At 37.6% G+C, this 21,362-nt stretch overlaps 2 protein-coding genes across 3 annotated transcripts in view; one reads left to right on the top strand and one right to left on the bottom strand.

Annotated features, from left to right (window-relative positions):
• Nucleotides 1–4,831, bottom strand: part of IMMP1L (inner mitochondrial membrane peptidase subunit 1) — a 36,490-nt gene extending 31,659 nt beyond the window's left edge. Inside the window, exon 1 of one of the 2 annotated variants that reach the window (XM_037401675.1) lies at nt 4,759–4,831. The gene's annotated coding sequence lies outside the window, so the exon portion shown is untranslated. The remainder of the gene's footprint in view (nt 1–4,758) is intronic. The other variant, XM_037401676.1, reaches the window with a different exon arrangement.
• An 80-nt stretch (nt 4,832–4,911) lies between these two features.
• The window catches only part of ELP4 (elongator acetyltransferase complex subunit 4), a 149,965-nt gene continuing 133,514 nt past the window's right edge, over nt 4,912–21,362 (top strand). The window contains exons 1-2 of the mRNA XM_037402681.1: nt 4,912–5,108; nt 10,974–11,009. Coding sequence (XP_037258578.1) covers nt 4,937–5,108; nt 10,974–11,009 — 208 coding nt within the window. The 5' untranslated portion in view covers nt 4,912–4,936. The remainder of the gene's footprint in view (nt 5,109–10,973; nt 11,010–21,362) is intronic.

The following is a 21,362-nucleotide window of genomic DNA, read 5'->3' as shown; positions in this document are numbered from 1 at the left end:
TAGGTAACATCCAGAGGCTTTCTGACGAAAATCGTACCATGTTTTATATAATATCATATAACTGGTATGTCTTAAACCCTCCCACTAATCCTCATGTTTTCCATAGACTGACTGGATAAGTAGTCTTTAAGCTTTTCCACACTAAAAAAGAAAAAAGGTCCTTCAGTGTCAGAACTTCCAGGATTAAACATTCTTTCCAGTTGTTGGCTCATGGCCTGAAGATCCTGCACGTTCAAACTTATCCCATTCTAACTAGTTCAAAGATCAGGAAAATGAAGCCATCTTCTTTGCAGCCATAATCCATGACCCATGCTGTTAGATACTTAAGAACATCTCAAAAGCAAACTACCTTGTTTCAGCTCCCAGCGGGAGCTCAGCAGGGCACTGGATCACATGACAGCAAACCCTACCTAGTCAGGTGACTCAATAGTTAATCTGATTTGGTGACTATAAAACTTTAATCAGTACAGTCTAATACCATCACATTCCAGAACTGATGAGGGAAGCAGCTTGGCGATGTAACAGCAAACACTAGTAAGATTATGAATTAGAACTGCCACTAGGATACAGTTTTCTAGTTCTCCATCCCATACATAAACCCAACAGGAAAATATTACTGAAAACTGATCAGACAGACATAATTTTGAAAAAAAATGCACTGATGTGTTTTATTCCAAAATGGATAGCATTTTGCTCATTGCTACAGAAGGACAAGAGCATACTCCGAATCTTGTAAGGCACAATTAAAATTTAGCAGAATGTTAATCTGAAATCAAGGAAAACAGAATAGGTACCTCAATAACAGCATCTTCTTGTGAACCACTGCTCACACAATACAGCTTCAGCTTGCTTTAACTGAAGGTCCTAAGAGTTTACATCTGCAACCCATGTAGGCTGCACAAGGTAAAGAAGAGAGGCAATGACAGTAATGGCAGGTACATTTCCTCTTACCAAGCACTAAATACCTAAAGCACACTTTTAAGCAGCACTGCTATTTTGGCGACACTGGTATTTTCACCAAATCTGTAGGCTAGAGCTTTTGAAGAGAAATGACAGACATACTTGCAGATCAAATTCCAAGCACACTTTTCCCCAGATGTTTTCATTAGTCTTACTCACACACCTCCATTTTTTCCTTCAGGAATTCTCACCTAAGAGCCTCTTAATCCATCTCAGAATCTGCATTTGGCATAGGCAAGTAGTTGGATTGGATCAGCAAGTTTACAGAAAATGGAAAATGCAGAGCTTGATTTCTTCACACTAGAGTTAGGATTTGTAGTTAGAATTGACATAAACACTTAATGGTAATACAGAAGCTGCAAAAAAGTTTATTATTCTACATTAAGGCATCCTGATCAAGATAAAAAGGTTTAAACTTTGCCATTTTACAAGGAGCTGAGTTTGACCATCGTCAGTTGCCATATCTCAGCTGACAAGAAAAAACTTGCTGAGACATTTCCCACTCACTTGCGATCATCTCCATGTTCTTTAGTTCCTCTGCATTTCAGTTCTATCCCTAAAGCAGAAACAGTAAAAATTATCTACCTACTAATGTGTATTTGAGGACAAGGCAGTTTTTGTGTAATACTAACTAGAATTACAATTCCTGCAGCCTTGTTTTCTGTCAAACAAGACCCTACTGAGATCTTTTACAGTGGCTGGAAATTCATCTTTTGGGAAGTGGACACATGAACATAAGCAAGTCTTTAGTATCAAAGAGTGAAAAAGCTATATTGTCCCAAAAAAATAAAACACAGTTGACTTAGACATTTCCATAAAATTAGTTTCTTCTTTATTTGTCTGATATGAAACACAGCTAAAGTCAGATGTTGAAAGTGGTGCTTTCATAAGCACATATTCAGTTGTAAAGCTTTATTGTATTAAATAACATTTTTTTAAAAAATAAATCTTTGAAAAATAGCTTATTTCCACCTGTTCTCTAAGTCAGTAAGACTTTAACAGTACCCATCATAAAATGTGACAGGGGAAAAATGAACAACCAGAACTACTGCAATACTTCTTAACATTCAATCCTTACGCTGAAAAACTATTTGTACTTATCTATATTTTTGTAATACCTGAAACACTCTCCTGTTACAAGTTACAGTGTAAAAGGCAGTTTCTCTCTATTTCAAAGAATGCCAACTCACAAAATTTGTAACAAAAATAACACTTTATTTAAAAATACAGGAAATTCTGAAATAGCTGTGAGGTTCACAGTCAACAAGAGGTAGAAAGTACAACTGCCCCCTCTCCATTGTGTGCATATGCCCTTTTCCTTATTGCATCACCTCAGCAGTATGACACAAAATTAAACTATCAATAAAGTCAATAGATAGTTCCAAGTCAGATTAGTGAGCTGAACCAGCTCAAGAAAGGATCTGACAAGCACCAGTGTTTGTTGGACTGGAAGTAGAAGAGGAAAAGGAAGTGAAGTTTCCTCTTTTAACAACACTGACCTATTATATCAGCTCAGGAGACACTGAGATTTCAACAAACTTGCACTTCATGCAAGACATTCTAAAAATGGTAGGACCACAGCACAAGTATTCCCAATTGCAAAATACTTTTGTTATGTGGGCTCCAAAATGAAAAAGAATTAAAACTACATGTCAGAGAAGTAGGAATGAGAAACAGAAGGAAGAAAGGGCTCAGCCCTGGGTGTATGTTTACACTTATTCTGTAAAGTTAACACAAATTAGATATTTTATTAAAAAAAAGCAAGGAAATACTTTGTATTCACTGAAGTAACAAAAGAAAGTTTGCTGCTTGGAATGTGGAAAAAAATAATCACTGAGATGAAGTGCATGCCATATATAATTTGATTTTTTTTCTCCTGATAGGTAAGTGGTGACTTTACCAAAGATACCCTCACCGCATTACAAGCATTCTATTACAAAAGTTCTCCAATAGATGTACTGCAATTTTTAAGTATTACACACATCTGCAAGCACTCATACCTGAAATACTTAGTTATCTGGACTGCAGAATGACAGTACAGTAAGAAATTGAAGAGCTGCTGTGATGTTTTAGAAGTGAAGAACTCTTGTAAGTTTCAGCTTCCTCACTCTACTAGGCTGAAGTTAGGTGGTAGGACCCCACTGACAATAACAGATTCTTGGAACTCTTTCAAAGGAATCGTCAATTACACTTTATGCCTGTATTCTGTTAAAGTCTTCCCTATTCCAAATATTCACAGCTCATTAGTCAGATCCTACAGAAGTGACATTTAATAGGTATATTTCTTGCCATTTTTTAAATGTGTCCTTTGATTTTTTCCTCTAAAGACAAATGCTTCTAACCTTCACTGAACAAGAATCTACATTTGAAATTAAGTATTTATTATTGAATATTTTACAGTTCAGCAGCAAATACAAAACATTAAGACAACCTCTTGATACTCATGATAAAGATCTTAAGCTGTCCACTGCTTAACATGTTAAGAAGTTTGGCCAACAGCAAAATGAATGCTATTTCACCAGCTAGGAGGACATAATACTGAAACTTTATGCTACTGACTATGAATTTGATACGAAGGAAAAACTTTCAGGTTCAGGATTCTTAACACTGTTGCTCTTTCTTGCTGTTCGTATTTAATACAAGGATTATTTTTTCCTCAAAAAAAAAAGACAGGATCAACAACCACAGGTGCTCAAAAACCATGGCTTATGGCAACAGCAAAAATAATTTGTTAAAATTAAAATTGAGAGTGGGGAATTATAACAATTTCTTAGTACATGCTGCTACGTGTCTTCAAGTAGCTTGGGATGCACCAGTAGATTAAAAATAAATACTTGTGACAGTGCTATTCTATATGCTTATAGGCATTGCTCTTGAATTCAGAGTACTGTAACATAAAGCATTGATTTACAAAGCAAGCACACTGAAGTTTTTCATTAAGATAACAAACATTTAATGTATTTGCATACAACAAGAACTGAAAAGGAACTGTCAAGTTCAGATATCTCAGCAATTTTTACATACACTCAGTTTAGGCAGTTGTTTGCTACTTTGTAAAAGGCCACAAGCTACAATCTATAAATTGCTACTAAAGAGAAAAAAACGTGCTAACCTTCCAAAATATACAAAATAATCTTCTGTGGTACTAGCAACTGATTAAACAATAAACGCTGATGAAGCCCAGAAATTACATTTCTCATGTAAAGCAACTTTTCCTGCTTACAGCACTGCCCAGAGCCATCATACTGACACAAGACCTTGCTTCCATGTGAAGTCTTGAATTATACATTTATTACAGAACAGGGGCTATTTACAAACAATAGAGAGACTCCAAGCATACGTACAGGCTATGTTACATACAGTTACTTAAATACCGTCAGAAGGAAAAAAAATAAAAAAGAAAAAACGTTTTACAAATACTTTTTCCTCTTGGGCTCACACACAACAAAAGCGTTTCTCGAAGGGGCGATGTTGTCAGTACGGCAGAAACTGGCGAGGTAACGGGGGTGCACGGGCCGGGCAGCCGCTCCCCTCACGGCTCCCAGTGCTTCCAGCCTCACTGACACCTCGGGCATGCGGGGGGGGGGGGGTGGGGGTGGAGAAAGGGGGCTCCCCCGCCGCGGCACGGCCGGCGCGGCCCAGCCACCGGCACGGCGCTACCCACGCCTCCTCAAGCCGGCCCCACGCCAGGGCGGGCCGAGACGCGGCCTCCCGTCACCGGCCCCGCTCGGCCGCGGCTCCGGGACCCCCCCACCGAAGCGGCACCCCGCGCCCTCCGCCCGGCCCCGCCACACTCACCTGCCTGCTCGCAGCCAGGCGCCCCAGCCTTTCCCCCACCCCTTTAGCTCGGGACGTGGAAACAACGCGTTCTACCATTGGACAGCGCGTTTCCCGTGCCGCTCTCCCATTGGTGGAGAGGAAAGGGTTTGATTCTTCCCGGCGTCCCCTCGCTCCTGTCAAGCGACAGGCAGCCGAGATGGCGGCAGTCCCGGCGGCCGGCGGGGCGGCGCGGGGCCGCGGGGCCACCAGCTTCCAGCGGAAGGCTGCGGCCGGCAGCCGCCTGGCCGCTGTCGCGGGCACTCGGCCCTCCGTTCGCCACGGGCAGCTGCTGCTCTCCAGCGGGCTCCCCTCCCTGGACTGTGTGCTAGGTTGGTGGGGAGCGGGACCTGGGACCCGGGACCCGGTTGCAGCGCCCCCACCCCATCCCCTCCCATCCCCCCACCCAGCCCGACTGCCCTCTCCTTTGCCAGGCCCTGCCTGTCATTTACCTTCAGTCACTCCGCAGCTGCTCCCGCAGGCTTTTCCTTCCTCCTCACAGTTCCTGGGATTGGGGGGAGGATGGGGGGGGGAAATGGGAAGGGGCAGAGGGCCCCTTTCCCGCCTTGAGCCCCCTTCCCGCCGCGCTGAGGAGAAGGGAGGCGGCCCAGGCCGGCGCGCCCGCTTGGGAGCCCGCTTGGGAGGGGGTTGCCGTTGACCACTCGTTTACATTGGTTTAAGCCACCTTTCTAGACTGGAAGGCTGCTTTGTAAATTTCCTTAGTAGCACGTGCCTGTCATACTCCCAACTGTCACAGTGAGGGGTCTGAAGTTTTCGGGTTTGAAAGGCATGCTCGCTGAATTAGCTCGTAGTTGAATGTGTTGTACTTCTGGTTCTTCGGTGTGGTAATTTTTAGGATGCCTTTGACCGTAAGACTGGATTCTCAGCGTGTCTTTCCTGTCTTGCTCGCCACAGCTACGTCACTAGAAATGCCCTGTTTAGGTCAGTTATACTGGTGTGATGCTGTTCTTGCTGTCCGTGAATCTGCTTTTGCCTGCTGTCAGTGTCAAGGTACTAGATAGTTCTTTGGACTGATCTCTTGTCACTGTTGCCATGTTGTAATTTATAGCATGAACCAACGCAGTTTACTTGGATTGGGAGCTAGTTCATTTCACTAGTATAAACGACATGTTTCATCTGTATGCACTGAGGCTGCAGGATCCTTTTACTACCTACTGATACAGTTGCAGTACACCTTCAGGATACATAGATGGGACTGCTTCTAGGTGAGGAAGACTTTGTTCATTCATACTTGGAGGAGGACATGAATTATAGGAATATACTGCTTTTCTTTCTAAGGATATTCTATGTAATGATAAATATAAAAATTGTATCCATTTTATAAAGAAGTTTTTGCAGCCTGTGTATCTTAAGGGGAATCACACTTTTGTATCTTGTGTGTGCGTGTGTTTGGTAGGGAACACTTGCACTTTCATCAGGGATTGGCGTCCTTGTGAAGTAAGCTCTTCCTCCTTAAGAGATAAGTATTTAATTAATTGAGTGTAATTTGTGAAGTTATTTAATTGCATAGATACAGGATTTGCATTGAATAGTCCAGTTGTTCTTCATATTCCCTTTTATAAACAGTGGATTTTGCATAGCATGGGTCAGAAGATGTAGACAGCTCCCATGCTGGCAGTCTCCTAAACGTCCAGGCACTTGCTAACATAATTAGCGGTTTGTATGGAAACAGAAAACACTTCTTCCAGTGAACCCAGGATCCCTTCTGAAGTACCTTTTCCTTGTCTTTTAAATATTTAGTAATTTCCTGACCTTAACAAGTTTTATGCGTGAACATCAAGTTCTTCAACCTTAGGAAAAGCAATTTTTGAAAATACTTTTCAGATGTTTTTTGAGTTGTAGTATCTGAAAAACTGGAAAACTCTATTCCTATGTTAAATCTTCAGTAATGTCCTAGCCCTTAAATCACTGATTTCTGGAGGCTGAGTGGGTAGGCCAGGAAAGACTCATGCAAAACATGCCGTGCTACAATAAAATTTCCATTGATACCAGGTATTAGGCATTGATGGAGACAAACCACCCAGCTAGGTGGATATGTACAGAGTCATTGATTTTGGAGGCTGGGAAGGGACCTCAGGATTTATCTACTGCAGCCTGAAAGCAGGCTCAGCACTGAATTCAGAGCTGATTGCTCAGGGCTTTGTCCAGTTGAGTCTTGAAAATCTGCAATGGCAGAGATTTCATAGCTTCTCTGGACAGCCCAGTCCAATGCTTAATTATCTTTGTAGGAAATTTTTTCCTTATATCCACTTGGAACTTTTCCTGTTTCAATTTATGCCTGTTGTTTCTTGCCTTCCCACTATGTGCCTCAGCAAAGAGCTCAGCTGTCTTCTCTGTAGCTTCTCTTAGGTACTGGCCTACTGCTATTAGGTCTTCCTCTCTTCTCCAGGTTAAACAAGCCCAATTCCTTCAGCCATTCCTCTCGGGTCATTTGCCCCATCTCTGTTCCTTTCCATGGGACTCACTTAAGTTTACTTATTTCTTGTACTGAGGGGCCCAAAACTGGGCATTGTATTCCAAATGTGATATAATGAGAGCTGAGTAAAGGGGAGTAGTCACATTCTTTGACCAACTGACTGACCTTCTATTGATGCAGCCCACTATGCTGGTGACTGTAGTACTGTACTTGGTCTCCTTTGTGACCTTTTTGGGTGTGTGTGGAAATGCTTCATAAACGTCTTGCAGAATGCTGTTGATGTGTTTCTTAAAGAACACTGTTACTTTTTTTCTTCCATCTTGCCCACTAACAGTTAAATAATGGACTGTATAAAATATTTAATTTTATTTTCATCAGGGACTGAGAACAATTCTTTTTGTATAAATTCCCAATGGAAGTTACTATAAACTGGTATAGCCTGGTGTCTTTCATAAAGGTCACCAGGCAGTCTTCTAGATCTTTTGCTTTGGGCTTGGATTTAAGTTTGCCTTGTCCAGAAGCTGCAGCCCAGACACACCATTATTCACCAAATATGAAGGTACAGCTTATGAATAAGCATGAGTAAGGGAAAGCGTGGTGTTCTTAGACACAGGTCTAATTAGAAGCTTTTGAAGAGAGGAAAAGGCAGAGGATACATGGAGGAATTTCTTTTACCCTACAGATCCTGGCTGATTTGTTACCTTATTGCTGATAGCTAGCTCTTCTCAATAAATGCAATTCCTTTCAAAAAGAAGTGGTAGGGTAGTGCTGGATTTCAAAGGCAGTGCTACCATTAAGGCACTCTTTACATCTCCAGGCTTTATATTCAAGTTTACTTTCAAGGTTTATAGATTTGGGCACAACTGATTTGTGCCAAAGCAGTTCTCTGTAATGAGCTGTAACTATTGTGTAATATAACCATCACATGCTTGTCATTGAATGTTTTGTTTCAAGCTGCTTGAAGAAAGGTCACAGATACACTTTGGAAACAAGTGACACTCCTCAACTTGAAAAGTTTTGTTGTGTTTCTATCCGTAAGGATTTAAATCTCATTTTTTTTAGGTTGCAATGTAGAAAGTTACAAGTTTTGCTTGTTGTTTACATGTACCACTGCCTTAGATACTTACAAAGAAAAATCAAAATAGCAAAATTGGAAAGAATTACAACTTTGCAGCAGTTTTTTTAGGAAACTTGAAGATTTTACTTCTTCCTTTTAATTTTATTAGCATTCCCGCTACTTTCTCCTGTCATCTGTTTTTTTGCTTAATTTACTATTATCGTTGCTCATTGTTATATGAATATGTAACCATGGTAACTGCAATAGTTTTGCATTCCATCTACTAGAATACACTTGTTCAAACTGTTCATACATCTGATAATGTAAAGCCAATCCTCTGACCTGAGTTTGCCTTTAGTTACCAGGGTATGTGCAGATATGTTACAAATCTGGCTTGTAGAAAGAGACAGTACAATCGATGATCTGAAAATATAGCTTGTGAGAATTTTGACTGCTCTGACATACTGTTTGATAAACAAATTCTTTCTTGTGCAAGCAATTTAAAAGCAGAAGAGACAGTGGTGGCTACAAGTGAGCTTGTATTTTAAGTATTTTAAGTATTTATTGCCTTATGGCTGTTTTGATCATATTTTCTATGTCAAGCTATGATTTGGTAAAATCTCATAATTTTAAGCTTTTTTTCTATGTGTTGTATAGAACATGCTAGTTTTAAATAACTGTTTTCAGTATCCCGTGCATTCTGTCTCCCTGAACAATTGCAGTGTTCACTGGAAGCATACTTTGTATCAACCATCAGTATTATTTCTGATTTTGGTCTTTTTTTCTCCTTTCCTCCATAATACATCTTTTGGATTCATTTGCGTTTATCTCCCAAACAAATAAAATGAAACAAAGGCTGGTAAATTAGAACATGTGGGTTTCATGAGTGATTCTACATTTCTGCTAAACAGCCCTTATAGTTGGGGTTTTTTTTAATATCTAGGAAATGCTTGATTATTTGATAAGCATGCTGTAAATATTGAGGCATTTGTACCTCATGACTCAGGAGCATAGCTTAAAAAATGTGTGATGTGTTGAATTATAACTATGAAATTAGTAGCTGACTAAACATTTACACTGTGATGTGCTGCTCAAATTGGGTACATCATGACACGATGACAAAGTGATTCTGTTGTGGTTTTAATTCAGGTGTAATTAAGAAACAATGTTAGCACTTTTTGGCCTATGGGAGAGAAATTTGCTTTTTCTCTTCCTTCTTGGTATGTATCGACATTACAGATGCTACAGACATTTGTAGTCCCACCAGCATCACCAAAGATTAAGAAGTTGATCCAATCCCTATTGGAATCAATTTGAAATGAAGTTTAATGAGGTCTTAAATTGATAGACTGAGTTATCCTGTTCACTAAAGTAATTTGGCATGCAGTCCAGAATTTACTTCTGTTATCAAGAACTTTGGATATTGTGCTGATGTGATTCAGTTTGCTCCTAACTCACTTTTAAAGCAGTATGTAATTACAGAAGACATACTGAATCTTACTTCATGCAAAACACTGCAATAGGCTAGTTACATATGTCCATCTGAACACTTCCAGAAATTTTTGGCTTTCCTGCCACAGTCTTATATGATTGTTCAACAAAATATTTGTAGTCTGATTTCAAGTTATTCCACTATTTTCAGTTTTGGAATTCAGATTACAAACCAGTTTGCTCTCTACCTAAAATAAAATATGAAATCGTCTTTACTGTCTCTGTAAAAATTCCTTGGGGCAACCATTTAAACCACTGTTACATAATTATGTTTGTTGTCTCTTCTAGGATGAAAGAAAGCAGTCAGGATGGGAGTTCATAGATTTTTTTTTTTTTTTCTGGTCCTCCACACTGTTGAGGTCAATGGGATAAGATTCTATGTAACAAAACTTATTGGGAGTATTCTCTTCTGTCTATTATTCAGTCAGTCATCTTGATTGGAACATAAGCATTGACTATAATTGTTTAAGCAAAAAGAAAGAAAAATAATAGGGGCCATGTATAAATCTGTCAAAATGTATTTTTATTTTTGAACAAATATTTCAATCAACTGCATTCATAGAGTTGGTGTTATGTCCAAGACATACTATAAAATACTTAAGTAGTTTGGGTTTTTTTTTTTCAGTTGTGTGTTATGATGTTTATGATCTGTCAGTCCAGGTTTCATTGGGTGAAATCCTACCTGTCTTATTGCCGTGTCTGTTTTCAGTAATAAGATAAAAAACAGTGAAACCAGGATTTTGACTCATTGACTTGGGTGGTAATTTGCTGGCCTCTTAGTAGGTCACTTTATATACATTGTTCTTGGTCCAAGGCAATATCACTTGGTAATGATTAATACGGATTTAATTTGGAGAATGTTTACTCACTTGAGTCATCTAAGTAAAAATTCACTGGCTCAGACCATACATCATTACGGTAGTACTTGAGCGTAGTTGCGTAGAGCTCTGCAGGGTCTTTTTACCACAATGATGATAGTACAGTATATTGTGAAAGTAATTGTAATGTGTAATATATAATTACATGTAATGTGTAATTATTTCATAATAGAGAATTGTAGGAAGTATTGCAAAGGTAATTAAAATGTTGTTCACTTTTATATTTTTAAATTCCCCGTTATCACCTTTCTTTGACTTATAAACTAAGAAAACTTAATTGTTCTCTAACATAGTATTAAAATGTACTTTATTCTTCATTTTGTTTTGTATCCAGGTGGAGGCGTAGCTGTTGGAACCCTTCTTCTTATTGGTTAGTATAGAATATATAGATACTTAAAGCTCTAATATGATATATTTTGCTAATATTCATGTATTTATCAAATAACCTGTCTTTTCATTGTTTTTTAAACTCAGACTTTAAGGAAGTATAACTTTTAGGCCCTTTCACTTTGAGTAGCCTTCAGAGTGTGGACTATTGTCTATTTCAAGAATTACTGGAGCTGGATCAAAACCTTATGTTTTAGACAGGTTTGAGTCCCCAAGAAGAATACCATAGAATTCTGTTTGAAAGCAGGGCATTTAGCAAATTTCAGGGATTTTAAAGAAAATTTTCAAATTATTTTAGATTTATCAAACTGATTTCTTTTAAGATTCAGACTGTTTATCATCACAATGATGTTTCTTTTTAAATTTGGCTTTATGAGGAAGGCGTAAAATATAGACTCTTAATCTTTTGGTTGCCAAAATCAACTAAGAGAAAGCTGATGGAAGCCTGCTTCTGTCAGGATGTGGATGAGGCATGCTGACATGATTAAATAGTTACAGCAGAATTCCCTTTGCAGACTACATTGAAACTGGCTGGTACCATGTCTCCATTGCAGCTGAGATGCCCAGCTTTCCTCTCTATTTCAAGTGTAGCAAAGGGGAAGAGAACTATTGTACACATGCATCTTCTCTTCATACCCTTCAGGGTATGTACTGAACTTGGAGACAAGAAACATTTCCCAGACATCTCAGTTTAAGCATGGCAGCCAAAATCTCAATTGTGAGGGAAGAGTAACTTCTTTTAAGTTAGTCTTGTAAGTGCTTACAGTTTTAGCACATAAGTAAAATTACGTATGTGTTATAAAAAATAACGCATAAATTGTTATTGCAGAAGAGAGACTGAAGGAGATACAATCTGATTTGTCACATCAGTTCATCAATCTTGAGCTTCTAAGAATAAAAAACTAGTTCAAAATTATGCAAGGGCTGAATGGTGATAGAAATGTGACTCTTTTTCCTATTTTAATTGTTTATCAGATTAGTGGTTCTTATGAGAAACTTTCAAGCTTGTTACTTTCCTAGCAAAAAGAACTGATACTACAGGAAAAGAATGAAATGTTTTTAGAGAAACACCTGTAATTATGTGGAAAACATCTCTATCTGTAATCTGGGTTCACATCTTAAATAGTATAACAATTTGAATGCTACTTTTTGATACCAAGTTGCTGGAACAGAGAACTAGAAACCTAGGGACAACAGATCTAGCTCTTAGCTTTCCAGTCACTGCAATTTCTCTAACTGTTGGTGTCTAGAAGGTTGTGTGATTGTTTTCTCCCACTGAATAAGAGGTAAACTACGTCAATTTCCTTATTTGTAGGAGTTACGAAAACATGTATCACATTGAAAAGCTACTTCTTGTACAACAAGCAATGTCTGAGTGCCTACATATTAAGTGTTAAAAAACCTGCTTTAAAGCCTTAAAATTAATCCATTATTCTAAGTTAAAACAGTGGGTTACGGGACGATAACGGTCAATATATTTGAAACTGGGAGATAAAATCTGGAAGATAAAAGTAAAAAAGGCATTATTACAGATTAAAAAAACAGTTTCTTATTGCAAAAGATTGAAACTGTAGTAAGGCACCGTTTTGGCTAAATCCTGAGCTTTTGAATGCCTCACAGATTGTTAAGGATCAGTGCAAAGTTGTAAAATGGGAGTGTAGAGACAAAATCTGAAAAACTCAGGTACAAGGTAAGATACAACTAGCAAGAATTATCAAGAGTAATATAGATTTTTCTTAAGTACCTCAGTAGTTGAGAAGCCCAAGAGAAGGGCTGGCTGGTTACTTCACAAAGTGGAAAAGTTAATCATAGCTCATGTTGTGAAAGGGGAAAATTTAAGAATTTTTGTGTGAACTTTCCCCCAGAAGGAGCGCGCTGAAATCTCATGACTGTTGTAATTGAGAACAGTGACTAGATTTCAGCTTTGCCTGGGAAAAAAAGCAGACTAGTATATGCCTGGGTGATTTGGGTGATTTCAAATAGATTGTGCCTGCAGAGTATTTTAAGAGCTTGCTGATGAAGTGTTAGGACTACTACTGTTTATGGCAAATGCTAGGAGACTGTGAAGGAAAGAACTGGAATATTAGAAAATACAAATACAGTTTCTATTGAATACTGTTAGAGGAGTCACTGAATTGCGGGCATTGAACTATAGTTCAAAAGAAAACAAGGAATGTGGTGGGTGACCTTGGCTGGGCACCAGGTGCCCACCGAGCTGCTCCATCACTCCTCCTCAGCTGGACAGGGGAGAGAAAATATCACAAAAGGCTTGTGAATCGAAATAAGGACAGGGAGAGATCACTCAGCAATTACTGTCACAAGCACAACAGACTCGGCTCAGGGAAATTAATTTAATTTATTGCCAATCAAATCAGACGGGATAATAAAAAATAAAACCAAAATTTAAAACACCTTCCCCCCACCCCTCCCTTCTTCCCCGGCACAACTTCACTCCCAATTTCTCTCCCTTCTTCCCCCTGAGCAATGCAGGGGTACACGGAATGGGGCTGCAGTCAGTTCATCATGCTCTGTCTCTGCTGCTCCTTCCTCCTCAGGGGGAAGGCTCCTCACACTCTTCCCCAGCTCCAGCATGGGGTCCCTCCCATGGGAGACAGTCCTCCATGAACTTCTCTAATGTGGGTCCTTCTCATGGGCTGCTTCATTAATTGCTCCAGCATGCGTCCCTTCTGCAGGGTGCAGAAATCTTAGAAAATCTTGACTTTTACATAAAGCGTGTAAATTGGTGTATGTTGTGGTGCAAACTAATTAATTTGAATAGCTGCCTGCCAGAAAAAATAACTGACATTACCTAATTCCATATAGGCCACCATTTGTGTAATGACTACCATTTAAGTTCAGACTTTTTGAGAAAACTGAATTGATACAGCAGTTCACTGTTGCTGAAAGAAGTTGTCAAAATCCTTCTCCCCATTCTTGGCTGTGCAGTCTTGTCCCTTGAGCTGGCACTAGTGCTTTTCAACTCTCAGCTCTCCCAAGTTGATGGAAAACTCACCCAGTTAGGGTGAAGACTTTTCTGTCTGTTTAGTGACCTGATTCATCTCACTGACATGTGAGAGGAGGACTGAACAGTAAGGACTGGGAGAGAAAGTAGATGGCCTTTTTCAAGGCAGAAAGTGCCAGTTAAGCTTAATTTCTGTGAATTCAGGAAGAATGATAGATGTTTTATCTCTTACTTTTCTCACTCACTTTGAGAAGTACTGCAGTCTTCTCAAATTCAGGACTGAAACCGTCAGGACAAATGAAGAAGAAACAAAAATGTTAGAACCTATCATATTTTACACAGATCAGAGATTAGGAAACTAGATTAATTTTGTTTTGTCTTCCCATTCATTGCCCCTTCTAGTAGATGGACTGGTGGCATCAAAGAAAACTACTAGCTGGAAATTGTCATTAAACAAAAGAAAGTTGTCCTTCAGACTGTATGCAATTAGGAGGTGGAATACTTCACCATAGAGTGTTGTGGATGTAAAATAAACCCCATAGTCTCACTGGAGACTGGGCAGCTTGATTAAAGAGAAAGCCATTTGCATTACTAGGGTAGTGGATACCACATTGGCTAAGGAATTCCTTGAGCTACAAGTGGTGGAAGGCTGAGCGAATGCTTGGGTAAAGCATCACGTTTGCTTGTTCAGTTCTTATTACCTCTTCCTAAACATCTGCTTTTGGCTACTGTTAAGTATATGGTTAGCTATCCGTTTGACCTGACCTTAATGGCACCAGATGAAGCGAGTACAAAGGCACTGAGCTTTGTGTTCTGATGAAAGATATGGCAAGACTCAATGATTTGAAAATTATAGGATTTTTACCTGAATTTTTATTTCCCCTCTCCTGAGTGTATAGCTGGCAATAATCAGTGGTGGGTTTTCATGTACTTATCCCCTATGTTCATTGTTTATTTGTGATCTGATATTAAACTTAGCTTCACAGAAACATAATGGAGAATCTCTTTTAGATTTGAAACCTAGTATTTTTTCCCAAATATGACTTACTATATATTATTTTGAAACATATAATTATATACAAAAAGTCTTAAAGTAGGAACTGTATTCATGACTCATTAATCTAAACATTTTTAGACTAATTTCTAAAGTCGGTGCAGGTAGAATTGTAACTGCATTGTTAGAATATCCTGTCAGTATACAAAAAAATTCTGTCATGAGATTAGTCTAGGCAAGGTTCATATACAGGATTGAAGCTGTCAGTGATAAACCTCCTAGGAAGATCTTTCTGCATTGTACTCCAAGTGTTATAAAAAGGTTAAATTCTTCCCCCTTCAACATTCTCTAAGGCAAGAATAAATTGCATTACTTTTAGCTTACTTCCCTTTGCAAATTAAATGCTCATCTTCATTATTTGACACATTATCTTGGTTAATTTAACCAAATAATAGTAGAATCAGGATATTAAAAATTAAAATATTTATTTTAAGTGTTGTGTTCTAAAAATGTAGTAATGGCACAGGTTAATTGATAAGACTGTAAAATATTGTTTGAAATATAAGTGCATATTTTTTTTAACTTAATTCATAATAAAAAGCATGATTTTCAGTTAAACTTAATTCTATAATATATTCTTCTGGCAGTGGTTTATTTATATGAGAATTAGAGAATTAGAGTTGAGGCACACAGTAGTCTCATGCGAGATCATAGCTAGCAGAGGAACTTGAAACTTCATGAATTTTGTTCATGTAGCAAGAATGTTTGGGATTTTAACTACTATAGATCTTACTGTAGTGGATTTACAAGAAGTGGTAAAGCACGCAGCCTTGCAAGACAGGAAATTTGAACACTATCAAAACAATTTGTTCAGTATGAATGTGAGACCACTTGTTTGTTGTTTCATCTTAAACTGCTCCAGATTAGCTTTCTAGAAGAATCTCCCTTTTCAAAACAAACAAATAGTATAGCTGTTGATTAAGCATACTCCTTCCCCCCTCACCTCTTGGATGTACTTCAACTCATCGTATGCCTGTTTTGCCAGCTTCAGGAAGAGTTTCCAGGAAGGTGTTGTTTTGTTTTTTAAATATATGCCTTGTTTGTATAACACATTCTACATGGAGAGGTAACAGCACATTCAAATACGTCTGTCATGGGTACCCTGTAAGAACCTATTCTTACATGCCTTTAAGATGCTCTAGTTTTGACAAGGTCATTGACAGCTAAATGTTTTAAAGATTATCAGTAGGAGGGGTTTTGTTGGTGCTGAGGTCAATTATTAAAAGTTAAAGTTGTCTGCTTAAAAGCAGGTCTATACTTGTATATTCTAAGCCTTGAAGCAGTTTCAACTACTTTAATTAGCTACCATTATTTTTGTTAGACATGCAATTTAGCCTGACTGGTAAGAGCTCTCTTCACTTGTCAATATAATTGAATTTATCATCTTTTTAAAGCTGAAAAAGATAATCTTCAGAGAAGTACAAAACAGTGATTTGCTAAATACAGTTCTACAAAATACAAGTTACCAGAATTCACCTTCCTGAAGTATGGCCAAATGCCAAATACTGTAACTTATATGTTTGACAACTCCATTTTGGCATGTACTAATTAAATGCAAGTGACACAAAGTATATCCCCTCAAGCCTAGTAAATGTGGACATTAGTAAACTATCTTTTAAATGGAATTTCACATTATTAAAATAATCGCATCTTATGACCTGCAGCAATTCAGAGAGGTGCTTCATAGCTACAGAAAGACACACCTTAGGTCACAGTACCATACTGTAGAACTATCTGGTGAAAAAATGATCAATACTGATAGGCTATGACGGGCTTTTGGCAGCTTTAGGGCAACCTGTCTAGACTTTCTACAGAGAAAAAAAATAAGCTATCTGCACATTACATTGTTGTGGTCTTATTTTTTCCTCTTACAGCTCTCATCCTTTTAAGCAATTAGACTAAAAATTACCTCCAGAGTTTTTCAAAGACCTTCATGCCATTTAATTTACTGATGTTTAAAAGTTAGCTATTATAAATATGGTCTATACGTATTTGTTACTTTGTGGTGGATTTTGTTCTTGACTTTTTATTCCTCTTTAAGTTGTTCTTATTCTCCATCCCTCTCTTGGAACATGAATAGCTCTGTGCAGGGAGTGCTTATGGCTAGAGATTTTTTCCTTAAGGCCACATGTTTACATATCAATTTCTATAATCAGATGAGATTTTTGTCCTTAATTTTTTATAAAGTGTATATTTACGGTGTCTCACTCATATCTGCTCTCTTTGTTTTCTGTGGCCTAGGTAAACTCCAGTGCCTTAAAATTTTGCATCTAATTCGATGACCCACTGAATTCTCTGAGTAGTAGCTACAGACAGTCCATGCACAAAGGTGTTGGGAATGTCTCTTATGTGTTTGGTAGCCTATACAGTGTAGGGGAGAAAAGAGCCATAAATAGGAATTAGTCTTTACCCTTAGTTTTCAATGCAGTTATAAATTGGAATTCATTGCACTGATACTGACAATACTGCTTTTTCTTCATGACTGTTTTAGCCGTGAAAGCATGTTGCTGTGGAAAGAGACTAATGAATAATGATCACAGTAAACTACTTTATTTATGTCCTTATCTGTAGGATCAGAAGAGGTTTTGTCCTGGAGTCAATATGCATAACTTCTAGGTAAATAATCTCTTTTCCTTGTATAGTTTTACGCTTCACCAGTTACTCACCTGCTACTTAGCTGTAGAATGCTTTGTTCAAGAAGAATCAGAAAAAGCTGTGGACTGTTGTATGACTGGACCCAGAAAAGAGTCTGCAGTTGCAAGAGTCTTATTTGTTTATGTGCCTTATTAGCTAAAAGTAGAGTTCACAGTGAAAGCTGCTGATGAGACAGCTCCTTAGTATGGAAACTAAGAATAAAGATTTGGTCCAGGCTTGCCTTAAGTATTTGGCTGACTAAAATGCACTTAAGTGTTAGTTCCTACACATACAGAATGGAGGTAGTTCTTTTGGATGTGGGTGTAATTTGGAAAAATAAAGATACTAGTTGAGAATTTATTCTAGACATCAAAATAGTAAGTTCAAACATCAGAAAACAAATATACTTCAAAGTATTTCATTCCATTTATCTATGAAAGCAGTCAGTGAGCTACCGAAGTACCTGTGCTAAATGATTTGTTTGTTTATTTACAAGAAGAAAGCTGTACTCCTATGGTTTTGAATAGTAACGTAACTAGTGAAGCCAGGGTACAATTGATGCTATCAGAAAAGCCCCATATGGGTGCACTTTAGATCTTTTGAATACCACAAAAGTTTAGTGACCTAGAAATGAATCAATAAAAAGCCATCCTCTATCTGACAAATTGAAGAACTGAGGGATTCTTACAGATGCATTGACTTTAACAATTCAAGATACACTGTTTGTAAAGGCTTTCTGAGACACATTTAATCCTTAGAGTACTGTAGCAGACTATGAGGTGTTTTATATTTAGATCACTCTCCAATACTTTATTTCCTATTTTTACTGTAAGTTTACTGTTATGAAAATCAATGTAAGAAGACTAAAGGAAAAGCTAATGCTAAAATGATGTGTCCTTTACACTGAATGTAAATGGTTTTAATTTGCTAAATTGAAAACTCTTTATTGTTTTGCAAAATATGTTTTGGAAGGGTATGGCAGTGTAAGAACCTCTCTAGTCTTTTTATATTTACAAACAAATCTATCAAAATTACGAACAACAAAATTAATTATAATCTTGGATAGGTGAGTAAAAGGGTTTATATTCCTGTTCCCTGTTGCTTCACTTCTGTAGTTTGTTTTAACATTTAAGCATTTCACATAAAATTTGAGTAAAAATTCTTAACTACTGCAGCCTTATTTCCTCTTAGTTTAGTTAAATAATTATCAACACACAGTATGGTTTCTTGTAGTTATCCGTAGTTTATGGAGTTTCCATGTTACGTTTGGCACAGAACTGAGCAAGTTGTTTACTTTCTAAAGGAATAATTAATATCAAAGATGATGATCCAGAAAGACTCTCTGCATAGTCGCACGCACATACACAATAAAATACTTGGACAAAATGGGATACTGGCTTATACTCCATTAAATGTCAGTTAAGTCCTGTCCATATGAAATACAACTCAGTGTTTCTGTGCCTCAGATGGTAAAGAAGGTGAACTTTAACTTGTAGATAAAAATTAAGAAATTGAGGTTTTTGATTGACCAGGAATGATGTAAATGTTACAGCTGAGGATCCGTCCAGAGCACCTGACTCATGTTTTTTTCTCTTTTGTTCAAAGAGAGGGAGGTCTAACAAAATTGTCTCCTTCCACTGACTTCTGCTGCAGTGATGTGATTATATGGGAGGCTTGGTGGCTTCTTTCAGGTAGCATAGACAATTTAAAAAAAAATTAGTAATTAGATATCATGCTGTCACTTTGATTTCTAGAGCGCTTTGGTTCTTAAACTGAAAACTTCATAGATGGAGATTAGCACATGGAAGTCAATATACTGTGAATAATATATTACCCATTATATTGCAGTAAGCATCTAAAGCATAAATAACCAGAGAGCACCAGTGTTTAGAGGGCAGGGGTGTTGTATCTGTTCGTGGATTGCAGTTATAAGGGAGAATTACTCCCCATATGGGGTTTATTTTCCTTTTGTTGAAGCAGTTTAAGATTAAGCAGGCTCCAAAGGCTGTATTTACAAAATAAGACTGTAACACTTTGTCACAACTTTAGATAGTGTCAGTTCTACTTTTTGCTTCTGCAAAAAGTTTTATCTGTTTTGAGTTACGTAAGTTTACGTAAAATTCAGTTATATCTGAATTGAGTCTTGTCCCCATCCTAATCCTAGTCTCATACATGGATCTACGTGCTCAGTCACAGCACAATGTATTGAGCTGCGTTGCTAGGAAAATAGTTCTTCTATAACACTGTTAATGGCTTTTTAAGCATGCAAGAGTAAACTATATAAAATATTTAATTAAGAGCTCCAAACTTTCAAGGAAATTGCAGTTTGTAATTCTGTAATGCTTTTGGAAATCAGTCCTGCTGAAATTTTAATAAGGAATCCAGTGCTGTCAACAGCAAGCTTTTGTCAGTACTGTGTTAATACGTTATTGGAAGTACATTAGAAAGTTAATATGGCCTACTAAGCAGGTTAACAGTATCAAAAGTAAATTATATTAACATAGTCTGAGTTCTTAAATCCCTCAAACTCTATAATAAACTGGATATATCAATGGCTAGCACGAGCAGCAGTAGTGCTGTAATTATTATATTCCCTTTGGCTTATTTGGATGTCCAGATTTTTTTATGTAATTTCCTGTTTTAGTGACTGTGTAATGAAGCATTTTTCTCTACCTTGAAATGATGCTTTAGAGTCACTTGTAGTTCATTTCTTAGGTTTAATGAAAGGGAAATCTTTAAATAAGTGTTTCTCCTTAACATCAAAGTAGGTAACGTTAGCACTATATCTTTAGGGATTATTCTGAGGAAGAAAGAAATGAAAGAAATAAATTTTCCAAATTTAAAGTGTATAAGTTTTACCGGGGGGGGGGGGGGGGGGGGGGGGGGGGGAGGTGTGTATCCCAAATAATACATATAAACGTGAAATAAAAAAGGCAGGAAATAAATTATGTTTTGCCCAGTATCTCATGGAGGATGGGGAATATCTCTGGGATCTCCAGTGGATCTGAAAACTTGTGGTTTGAGTTCCTTCCTCTTGTTAGTCTAAGAACTGAAAGTGTCAGTACTTGTGCATGATATTAGGAGTGCAGCAGTGCAACACTATTTTACTGCAATTTGATTCTTAAGTTTCCCCATTGTTATTAATATTCTTGCTCCTTTTTGGATATACAACTCCTTTCTTTCTTTTCTCCCACTCCACTTCATTGGTTCTCTTTGACTCAAGCTCCAAAGCATACTATTCTGGTACATATCAAAGCTATATTCTCTTTGTTTTCCTTCCTCAGTATTTTTTAGAAGTTAAATTTGAATGACAACTTGCTTATTTTCAGCCTTTGTTATGGTTTTGTGGTTTTTCTTTTAATATTTTTGCATGTGATTTATAACAGGAAAGAAAAAAAACAAAATAAAGAACACAAGAAATGGATTAAGAGTCTTGTTGGTTCTTTATAAAGAAAATCTATCTCTGTATTTTTCTGCCACAACATCCCTGTGTATTATCTTCTAGCAAGCAGATTAACAGATGAAAAAGGGAAACCTGACATTGTTGCATTTACTTTTCTCCCAAAGTATTTCAGATATCTTTCTAAATATATGTCAGAAATACGTTATTCCAAAGGGCATGATCTAAAATTTTACTGGAAAATTAATAGGGTAATTATATTGTTAAGAATTTAATTTTTTTTGCT

Source organism: Falco rusticolus, chromosome 10 (genome assembly GCF_015220075.1).
Source record: "Falco rusticolus isolate bFalRus1 chromosome 10, bFalRus1.pri, whole genome shotgun sequence".
Taxonomy (NCBI): Eukaryota; Metazoa; Chordata; class Aves; order Falconiformes; family Falconidae; genus Falco; species Falco rusticolus.
Note: the sequence above shows the minus strand (reverse complement) of the source record. Positions and strands in the feature narration are given on the sequence as shown.